General features: G+C 57.8%; 1 protein-coding gene across 1 annotated transcript; it reads left to right on the top strand.

Moving 5' to 3' along the window:
- Positions 1-2,666: 2,666 nt before the first annotated feature.
- Positions 2,667-9,611, top strand: TMEM275 (transmembrane protein 275). Its single transcript, XM_082685222.1, has 2 exons — positions 2,667-2,787; positions 8,241-9,611. The coding sequence occupies exon 2, from the start codon at positions 8,331-8,333 to the stop codon at positions 8,862-8,864; it is 534 nt and encodes a 177-aa protein (XP_082541348.1). The 5' UTR covers positions 2,667-2,787; positions 8,241-8,330; the 3' UTR covers positions 8,865-9,611.
- The last annotated feature ends 1,241 nt before the right edge of the window (positions 9,612-10,852 follow it).

The following is a 10,852-nucleotide window of genomic DNA, read 5'->3' as shown; positions in this document are numbered from 1 at the left end:
TGCATGGTGAAGGCCAATCTGGAGTTAGCCAGGTGAAGGCAAAGTCAACCATGGCTCAGAGAACATACTGAAGTGGAGAGTGAGTGGTCCAGGCAGCCCCTTAGAGGTCACAGCCCTCCTGGCCAATTGAAAGGACTGACCAGGCAGGGGCTGAAGTCTAAGGATGACACATCCTATCTCTGCATCCCCTACAGCCCCATGCCCCTGAACCCCCACAGGGTTCGCATCAGGAAGGGTTTTGTTTTCTTTTTTTTTTTTAAGAGTTTATTTATTTATTTGACAGAGAGAGATCACAAGTAGGCAGACAGGCAGGCAGAGAGAGAGAAGGGAAGCAGGCCCCGATGCGGGACTCCATCCCAGGACCCCAGGATCATGACCTGAGCCGAAGGCAGAGGTTTTAACCCACTGAGCCACCCAGGCGCCCAGGAAGGGTTTTTGAATGGATAAGCAAACGAATGAAGGCAGAGGCTGGAGGAGATGCTCTTCCGGCTGAACACCTCCAAGTTCTAGAAATCAGTGCCTCAGTCTCCTACCGTGTCCTCCCTCCCCACCCCTTACCCCCCAATAGGTCCTTACAGACCACACTGGGAGACAGTGTCGCCTCCTGGAAGGGGATCGTGGCCACACCCCATTCTGGGGGGCGGGGAATTGGTGGGCGGTGACTGGGGAAGGGTGGCTGAAATCAAGCCCCTTCCCCCAGAAGTCTCCCTGCCCCCAAGAGCTCCACCCCCGCCCCTTCCAGGGAAGGTGGGGGAATCCGTCAGGGGCTGCAGACGGAACGGTGCCACCTACGACCCTCGCTCCAGAGTGGCAACGTCTGCAACCCAGGTCCCCCAAAGTCCGGGCTGGAGACCGCGGGGGTGCCGGGAGCTCAGTGTAAGGTGCTAGATGCCGCCGAACTAGAGGAGGGAAGGGGAGGGGGCGGTGCTGAGCGAGAGAGGGGAAGACACTCGGTGAGAACGCCGCTGCGCGGGGCGCAGAGGGGTCCAGCGGCCGGCCGCAGCGACGCGGCGGAGGGGCGCCCGGAACCCGCCGCCCGCGGCCTCTAGGGGCCCGGCAGCCTGGGCCTGCGCCCCCTACCCCTGGCGCCCACACGTCCGTCTCTGGCCCCCCATCCCCAGCCTGGGGGATCCTGCCCTCCTGCTGGCCTGGGCTGCTCAGACAAGCGTCCATCCCACCGGCTCAGGCAAGTGAAAGCCCTACGAGTTGTGGGAGGTGGGAGGTGGGAGGGGGCCAAGGGGATGAGACCAGCAGGAGAGGGCTGCCAGGACAGGGCCACCAGGACGGGTGTCTTTAGGGAATGGAGGAAGCTCCATCCAGTCTGAAACCCCAGCAGAACGGAGTAGTGCCCAGACAAGAGATCGGGGACATGTAGCCCAGGATTGGGTTTTCCGAAAATAGATGAGAATGCCATAGAGGGAAACAGGAGCAGGGGACATACAGCATGCGGTGGCTACCTTGAGCCCCCTCTGCTTGACCCTGATCTCTCTCTGCTCTATAACTCAGCCAGAATCTGCCCCCAGGACCCACCTCCAGTCACTGCTCCGTGGACAGCCATCCCCTCCCAAAGCCCAGAGTGATCAGGGAGTCAGAGAGAAGTAGAAAGAGTCACTTCAAGACCAGGACCCAGGAGAAACCAGGAAGGCAGGACACCCCTGTGACCAACTCCTCTTTTCCCCATTTGTCTAACCAATGTACTCCACTGTGACCGTAGCAGCACACAAGGGGGACAGAATGCTGGTCCTCCAGGAAAAGCGCTGGAGGACACAGGCGGGGGCACCTAATTTGACCTGCTGACCCTGGGAGTTAGGGAAGGCTTTCTGGGGGAAGCGAAGTCGTGGGGGCACTCTGAGGGTTGAGCTGGAGTTAGCCAGGTGAAGGGAAAGCCAGCCTTGTTTCAGGCACAGGGGACAGAATGTCCACCTGACCACACCTGCTGAGTTCGGCTCCACTAGAGCACAATCCAGGGGGCCTGCCTGGAAGAAGCCAGCCCAAAGGCAATAGTGAGGAGCCCAGGAAGAGTGCAGCCGGCTGGGAGAAATGGAGGAGGGAGTGGGTGAGGAAGTAGGGAGACTGAAGAGGAAGGGATGGATTCCAGAGACACTCAAGAGGGGAGAATCTGCAGGGACTGGCGATAGATTGGGTTGGAAACACGTGGAGAAAAGCCTGGGGGAGGAGGAGGAGGGAGGGTGAAGCCCGGGTGTCTGACTGGGAGTCTGGGCTTTGTGGCAGAAGATGAAGTTTAAGGAGCCTGTTTCGAAGAGGAAGGGAATGCTTCCAGAAGGGAGGGATCAGCAGGGCCAAAGTTGTGGAGAGGGCAGGTTAGCTAAGGACTGAACCTTGTCTGCTAATTTCAGCAATGAGGAGAAAGCAGCATGATGGGACAGAAACTAGACCGGAGTGGAATGAGTCTTGTGGGGGTAAAGTGTAGACAGGTAGGGAGTATAGAAAGAGCTTTGAGTAAGGGAAAGGGAGTGGATGTAGATGTGGGGTTGAAGGGGGTTCTGGACTGGAGGGTCATGAGTGTCTCCCGGAGGAGGTGCGGTCACAGTGGGGGTGCTGATGAGCACTGACTGGGTGGAGGGAGGGTCCCCAGGAGCCTTGAAGCCCTGAGTGGTGCCAGAGATGCGCCGGTGGGTGGTTTTCTTCTCACCCATTTGCCTTAGCAGTTTGGGCAGAGCCTTGGAGGAAGCAGAAAGCCCCACTGAGGCCAGGTGGAGGTTCTGCTGGGTGGCTTCGGCAGAAGGACAAAGAAACGAAGGACAAAGGCAGAAGCTGCAAGACAAGGTAAATTGATGGAAGTCAGGTAGTGTGCAGAAGGAAGTGGGGGCCCAAGACTCGCGCGGGGAATGCTGAGAGCTCCAGGACTGCCCCAGATCTGAGAGCAGTCAGAGCAGGAGGCAGTACAGTGTCATGGTCAAGAGCATGGGTTTGGAAGCCGCACCACCTAGGTGTGAATCCCAGATCTGCCACATCTTCCCACCATGTCTATGACCCTGGGCAAGTGATGCAACCTCTCGGAGCCTCTGTGTCTCCGTCTGAAACAGATGGTGAGAGCATCTGCCCATAGACATTCAGGGCGCTGATCTGAGATGACACAGAACATACGCAAAGGGCCTCATAGAGTGTACAGCACACGGTAGGTGCTGTCCAGCTGTTTCTCTAGTGGTAGCTGTGAGGGTATAGTCAAGAGTAGGATAGCTGGGTTTCTCAGAGCTGGAATGGCTCATGGTGCTGACAGGGGTGATGAGACCCCGGGTGGGGGTGCGGGGGTGAGGGAGAGGGTCGCTGAAATGGAATTGGGCCCTGGAGATGAGAAGCCAACCAACTAGGAGGGCACAGGATGGGGCAGTTGTATCAAGGATGCCGAAGTCTCTCGGAGCAGGGGGGGAGGACTTGGGCTGGAGGGCAGGAAGGCCAGCTCCACACCAGGCAGCCGGCAGTCCTTCCCCCCTACCCCTCCCACTAGCTCCAGGCAGCAGAGTTGCATGGAGGGGAGGCAGAGGCCCAGACTGAGGCTGGAGATCCAAATCTGGCCACAGACATGGCCCCTGCTGAGGGCTGAGCGCAAGCAGTCTGGTGGGCAAGTCAGTGAGCACTGGGGCAGGTGAGGAGAGCGGGAGGCGTAGGGCCGCCAGGAGTGCCTCACCTGCCTCAGTGCAGACTTGGTCCGGTAACTGCAGAGCTGTGATCCCTGCAGAGTGTAGGGTCCCTGGGGCCCCTCAGCTGTGCAGGAGGCTGGATCCTGTGAGGCGGGCAGAGATCATCTAGGCCGGACTCCTGCTTTCCCAAGAGCAAACCTGAGCCCCAGGGAGGGGACCTTCAAGTCCCTTGCCTGTTGCAGGCATGGGGACCCACTGTAAAGGGGAGGGTGCCATCAGGGCAGCTAGAATGGAACCTCCATTACCCCTAGCATAGGCTCCAGCTCTGCTTATCACCAAATTGCCCCCCTACACACTCACACACACACACACACACACACACACACTCCCAGGGGAAGAGAACTCCGGAGCCCCTCTACTGGGCAGCAGCTCATTTACACTGGACAGGCAGGCAACCAAGAGAGTGTCTGTGTGCTGGCTTGTGTCTACAGCTCTCAGGATGTGCGACCTCTGTGTTTGTGTTTCTGAGTATGTCTGCTCACTGAGCGTGTGTGTATGTGTGTGCACGTGCATGCACACACGCGTGTGCCCACGCACTCAGGGATTAGGATGATGGGACCCAGAGGTCAGATACGGGAGCCGGGAAGCCACACCTTCAGACCTCCCCCTCAAGCCTCAGTTCCAGCTTGGGGAATGTGTGAGGGGGTGGGGGGGCCTGGGGGGCTGACTGGGGTAGGGGTGGCAGCAGCTCTTTGGGCTCTGGGGAAGCAGCATTGAGCCTGCAGAAGCTGAGAGCGTCCAGGCTAGTGAACAAGCCAGCACTGAGTAATGGAGGTGTGGGAGGCTCCCCGAGGACAGGGAGAGGTTTGGGGGTAGAGAGTTTGCTAGAAGGGTTGGGGGCCTGGGAGTTGGCCGAGACTTTCAGGGACTGAGGGGGAACAGAAGGGCTAAGGTTAAGGGAAACAGAGGGGTTCACAGTGAGGAGTAAAGAGCCACACTGAGCAAACAAGGGACTCGATCCCACCTGGAGGACAGCGGCTGGGACTAGCAGCTACTGCCTGGCCTGAAGCCCCAACCCCTTCGTCCAGAAGCTCCTGAGCACTTGGAGCAGGAACCTGGGGTTGGGCGGCCTGGCCACTGCCCCTGGTTAAGCAGCTCGTGTCACAGGACACAGACCTCCCAGATCCATGAGCTGGGAGGGAGGTGGGGGGTGGCCAGCAGACCTGAGCAGGCTTCAGGCAGAGACTCCCTTTTCCAGGGGCTCTCACCTCCCCCTTCTGAAGACCACCCTCCTTTGGCCCCAAGCTTGTTGACAATTAGCTGGATAGTAATACTCAATTACTACATTTTTTTTTATCAAACATCTCCATACCCTCCTGTAAGCAGTAATTCTGGTCTAGGGGAAACATGGGCTTTTCAGCCTGATGGATCTGGGTTTGAATCCCAGCTTTAACTTGTTACAACTGAGTAAACCAGGGAAAGCTCCTTCCCCTCTGTGAGCCTTGGTGTCCTCCCAATGTCCTGGGTTCAGGACCGCAGCAGCTCACACGGTTGTAGCGAAGATTCCCAGTATTAGCGGAGGGAACTTGCTCAGCACAGAGTCACTAGAGAGTGACCAGAACCCCTGGGCAGCTGGTAGCTTCTCAGGGGGAGTGACTTAATCCCAACCCAAAACAAAAACCAGCCATATCACAGATCAATGGACCATTTTTCAGGAACCTTTTGCTATTTGGACAGTCATTTCTGAAAAGCTTCCCATTTTTACCTCCACAACCACAGCTAGGTTAATGAGATAGCAGGTTACGTTCAGAGAACAACCTGGTTAAACCTTCCCCTGACAGCTGAGGTCAGGAAAGGGGCGCAACCCTCCCAAGTTGTCCACCCAAACCAAAGTCAAGAGTCTTGGTCATCTGAGGCTTGGCCTCTAGTGTCTGCTTCTGCCCCAAAGTACTTCTGTCCTGGACTCCAAACAGAGACCACAAGGCCCCTCCTGCCAGAGGCAGGACAGCAGGGAGGGTGACTCCTAGATCAGGGTCATGGGCAGCTGAATCACAGTGGTCAGGGTCCTTCCTGGGCAAGGAAAGCATGGTTCTGGTCTGGCATGGGCCACGGACTCCTTCCCTAAGCTTTCTCATTCCAAGTCTCAATTTCCCCCATCCCTAGAAGAAGGGATTGAACTAGGTGATTTCTACCAGCTCAGCAGCCTGGAGTCCTCACTAAAGAAAAGGTCTGTTCGAATCCCAGCAACTTAAGATTTAGAGCAATGACCTTCCTTCCAGCTCAGGCAGTGAGGTCAAGGGCTGGATTTGGGATGAAGTAGAAAGACTTGAAGGATTCGGGAAAGCAAGAGCATCATCTCAAAGGTTCCTGCCTCTGAAATTAAATTCGGAATTCGGAAACCCAAAAAGAATAGCATCAGTGACACCCCACCACAGAGTCACCCAGAACACTTGCCACAAAACAGTACCCCACGGCGCTAAAGGGCCACAGTCCCCCAGAGGGAGACAGTGGCCCAAACTGAATAGCGACAGCTCAGCATCCCCACCCTTTGCACCACAGATCCCAGCCAACCAGGGTCAAGATACCCGCTGGCCAGGAGCCCTTTCTCTGCCTAGGGTGGGGACTCTGGGGGTAGTTAACCTTCCAGAGCCAACTCGGCCTCCCAGGAGCAGCTAAGAATCTTTCCTTGGCAGTTAGCCCTTGGAAGCTCAAGCCCCTGTTAGTGCTTGTGTTGCACTGAGTGTATTAAGCCAAGGAAGGAGGAAAGTGAGTTCACCTTTCTGGAGAGACCCACACAATGTGCGGGTCCCCTCCTCTGCCGTTGACCTTGGAGCAGTGTCCTTGCTGATTGCAGGAGCTTATCTACAGGGCCTGAGGAGAGTTTGGACCCTGGGCTCCAGCAACTCCGGCTCCCAGAGCATTCCCCCCAGCATTTAGCAAACCCAGCCCGAGGTTAGGCTGAGAACGGGGCCCTGGGAACACCAGGTTTCAAGTCCTGAACGCCACCATGGCCACTCAAAGGTCTTGGGTGAATTTAGTTAATCTTTTTGTGCTTCAGTGTCCTTCTCTATAGAATGGGGCTATAATACTGATACCTAATCTCATCCTATAAAAACTAAACCAGCTGTTACTGCAAACACAGAGGCCAGGCAGAGAGAGGCTGTCCGGATTGAGGAGGGTGTGATCCCTCCCTGGCACTAGCCTTGGCTTTCACTCACCCAGTCTCAGATCCTCTCCAGCCCCACGGTGTGCAGGCCTTGAACGTGCAGGAAGGACAATTCAGGTCTCAGCTCTGGTTCTGTTCCCCGACTCCATCTGACCAGCCTCCCCAGATCTGAGACCTTTCGGCCCCCTTCTCTGGCAACCTCCACAGTGACAACATGGCTAACATTTACTGAACTCTCACTATGTTCTGGGCCCTGTGGTAAGCCTCTGATTCAGCTGAAAGCATGTAATTCTCACTACAGCCTGAGAGGTAGGCTGTGTTACAGGGGTTAACACTGACACACAGAGAGGCCGCTGGTCCAGGTCGTGGTCAGCTGCTCACCTGGCATGCTCTACTCCCACCTGGGGTAGCACTATCCCATTACCCCCCTCCCATCCCCACTCAGAGCCCTTTTCTGACATTTTGTCACAGTCCTGACACAGCTCCATAGCTATGATCGCAGCCTTTGAGGGCCTTTATACCTGTGATATCATGTTCTAGAACAGAATTCTCAAAGAAGTTATGAATCTCTAGATTCTAATTACATTACCCTTGCTTCTGCATGCACTCCCAGAATTCTAGAATCTAGTGATAGATCCCAGACCCAGATACAACTAGAGAATCCTAGGGAAGAATTCTGACACCCAGTGATTGGGCTTTCAAGTCTAGGTTCAATAGTAGAATCCTGAGGGTGGGATGGGCGTAGGGTTGGAATCTCATAGAAAGCCCAGTCTGCGAAGAAGGATCTGGGGTCTGCTCCAGCCTCTGTGGAGACTGGCCCTTCTCACTGGGCATCTGAAACATCAGGGCTCCTCACTCTCACATGGTCACTCCAGGACTTCATCTGATGATCAGGAAAGCTAATGTCACAGTCGTGCATAGCAGAGCCTAGGGCGAAGACTCCCACCCAGACCAGGTGTCAAGATCATTAGGTCCTGGTCCTGGTCCTGGCTCTTGGGTAAATTGCTAGACCTCTTTGGGCTTCAGTTTCTTTATCTGGACAAGGAGGGACTTGAGCAGATGATTTCTAAGGCTTCTTCCACTTGGGAGATGGAGGAAGTTCTCCAAATTCCAGGAGCTGACACCTGCCCTCTCATTAGCACTATGGGTCATAACGATATCATTTGATGAGCTCCTAGGCACATGCTGAGCCACTCATTCCCTTAATTTAATTAATGCAGGAAGGCTTCCTGGAGGAGAGGGGGTGGAGGGGCTGTGTCAGTCTGGAGGAGTAGAGAGAGGACAGCCACCAGAGCCTCAGGGGTCTGAGTGGGGAAACAATGGACAGACCCTACCCATACAGGATGGGTTGTGCTTCTCAGAGGCAGAAGCCAGGGGTTTGGCCAAGATGACCGCTGCCCTCCCCAGCACTGAACCGAGAGTGGTGGAAGCCGAGTGCCCCGCTGACCGTCCCTCCCGCTCTGTGCCCGCAGGACGACGACGGTGAGTTCGCACACGCCATGCAGGCCGGGCCAGGCCCACGGCAGGACGGGGCCTGATGGGTGCCCCGCGTCCCCAGGCCCATGCCGCCCCCAGAGAAGAGCCGAGGCCCCGCTGCCCGGCCGCCCGCGGGCCGCGCTCCAGGCCGCCTGCCGGGCCTGCCGTCGCCGGCGCTGCTGTGCGCCTGCGGCCTGTGCGTGCTGCTGGCGGGCGTGAACGTGACGCTGGTGGGCGCCTTGGCCTCCTTCCCGCCCCGGAGCAACGCGCCGCTCGTGGTGGGGCCGGCGCTGCTGGCGCTGGCGCTCGGCTGCTTCGCCGCCTGCTGCGTGTGTAGCCGCAGGGGCCCCGCGCTCCGTCCGCGCTCGGCGGCGACCTCGGGCTCCGGCCGGGGCGGCGGCGGCGGCGGCGGCGGGCCGGTGGCGCTGGAGATGGAAAGCAGCGAGCGCACGGCGCAGGACACCACGGCCGTGCAGCTCAGCCCTGCCGCCTCGGCCGCGTCCTCGGGCCGCTCCAGCCCCGGCCCCTTTGCGCTGGACGCCCCCGCGCCCGCAGCCGTCTACGCGCCGCGCACCGAAGTCGTCCAGCTCAACCTGCCCCGGGAGCGCGTTGCCCCCTAGCGGAGCGCGTGCCGGGCCCGACTCACAGTCCGGGCTCCTGCCGTTGGTGCCACTTAAGTAAAGAGAGGACTGGGAGAGAGGAAGGAAGAGAAGAAGGAGAAGAAAAGTGAGATTGTTTCCGTATGGGTCCGATGCTGGGCACAGATGGCCGCATCTGTCCCATGTCTGGAACTTCTGGAGGGGAGAACGACAGTGAAGAGCCACACTCACCAAAGGAGGGAGCAGTGCCTTGGCCCTTTAAGTGGGGTCGGCTGGGCCCTACTTTAACCCACTCTCCAGACTCAATGAAATAGGCCCCTGGACCTTCCATCCCCTCCCCCACGCCGCCACCACCCATGGCACGTGGGCACTGTGAATGGAGCCACTCTGAGAGGGGGCGAACTCCCAGCAAGGCCCCTGACCCCAAGGGGTGGGAGGAAGCAGGGCCAGAGAAGAATGTCAGCCTGGGCTGTCTGCTCTCCCCTCACACTGTGAAAGGCCACCAGCTTTCCCTTCTGCTCCTCCCTGCTCTCCTCGTCTCTGCCCCCAACATGATCTTTTGGGATGAAGGGGCAGGGGCCCTGATTTGAGCCAGGATAGTCTCTAAGGCAGAGCAAGTTTGAACATCTGACTGGTAGAGCAGGGGGAGCTGGGAGTGAAGCACGAACAGGGATGAATGATGAGTAGGCTGGGTGCCTCCAAGTAGGAGGGCCTCAGTGTGGTCTGCACTGTGCCATCCCGACATCCCTCACTCCTCAATAAAGCACCTTTTTGGAGTCAAGTCCCTTGTGATGGCGTGGCCCGGAGGGAGGGGCTGACTTTGGAGCTTTTGGCTGGACACCTTGACTGGGGCCCTCCCAGCCAAGCGCTTCATCTGCCTTGCACCAGCCCCTCCTGGATGCCTGGAGGGGGACCCCAGGGGAGCAGAGTATGTAACTAGGAACATCCATGAGAACAGGCGTGAGAGATTGGGGCCTGGATGAATACGAGTGTGTCTGTGCTCGGGGTTGCCTGGCTACGTGTGTGAGATGGGGAGTGTGGGCGTGTTTGGGTAACACTGTCTGACATCATCCATGAATGTGAGAGTGCGTGTGGGTGTGTGTGGTGGTGGTGAAGGGGTGAGTCACCCGTGAGAAGGGTGAGAGAAGGGCTCCCCGGGGCTATGCAAAGCCTAGAGCTTTCTCCCGGCCTGCCTCTGCTCCACTGGGACTTCCCACCTGCCCTTGGAACAGCTGACCCCTCTCTGCCTCGGAATACCCCCTTCATCTGACCCCCTCCCTGCCTCTGCCTCTCCTGCCGTCTCCCCCCCCCCCCCCACTGACCTGGAGAAGAGGGAATCTATCTCCATAGGTGCAAAGCAGGTCATCTCTATTAATTCACAGGGATCGATGGGCCCTAACCTCTGAAGCACCCAGCCCCTGGAGCTGATGACCTTTCCTTGGAGCACATCCCCACCCCCACCATGTGTGCGTGTGTGTGTGTGTGTGTGTGTGTGTGTGTGTGTGTCGCATGCATACATGCAAGGAAGGCCGCCTGCCCAGACTTCAGTCCTGTCTTGTCTCTTCTGGATCACTGGTCTGCAGCCTCAGACGCCACCTGCTGCTGCCTTCCTTGGTAGAACAGGAGGTGAGAGGGGCCACTGCTGATGTTGCCTTGGGATGTGGTCTGAGCCACCCTCCTTAGGAGGAGGCACCCCAGATTCTAGCCCTGGAATGCTAGCCCCAACCCAAACCCCTCTCCTGCCTGCTGGCACAGGCCTGGAATGACATCACCAGGGCTCCTTCCTCTTCTCCCCATGTACAGAGACTTCCAGATCCTGTCTGGGAGCCTGGCTGCTGGGGAGGAAGAGTGAGCATGTGCTAAGCGCTTGAGGCAGTGGGCCCCAGATGGATGGTGTGAGTGAACAGAATGGGGGGGTGGTGCACCAGGGGCAACATTGACTTCCTGGAGTCTCCCTTCCACTGCCTCCCCTGGGGGGAAGGTCATCGTTTGTCCCATCTGTGCCCCCT

This window comes from Mustela nivalis, assembly GCF_964662115.1.
Source record: "Mustela nivalis genome assembly, chromosome: 10".
NCBI classification, from domain to species: domain Eukaryota; kingdom Metazoa; phylum Chordata; class Mammalia; order Carnivora; family Mustelidae; genus Mustela; species Mustela nivalis.
Note: the sequence above shows the minus strand (reverse complement) of the source record. Positions and strands in the feature narration are given on the sequence as shown.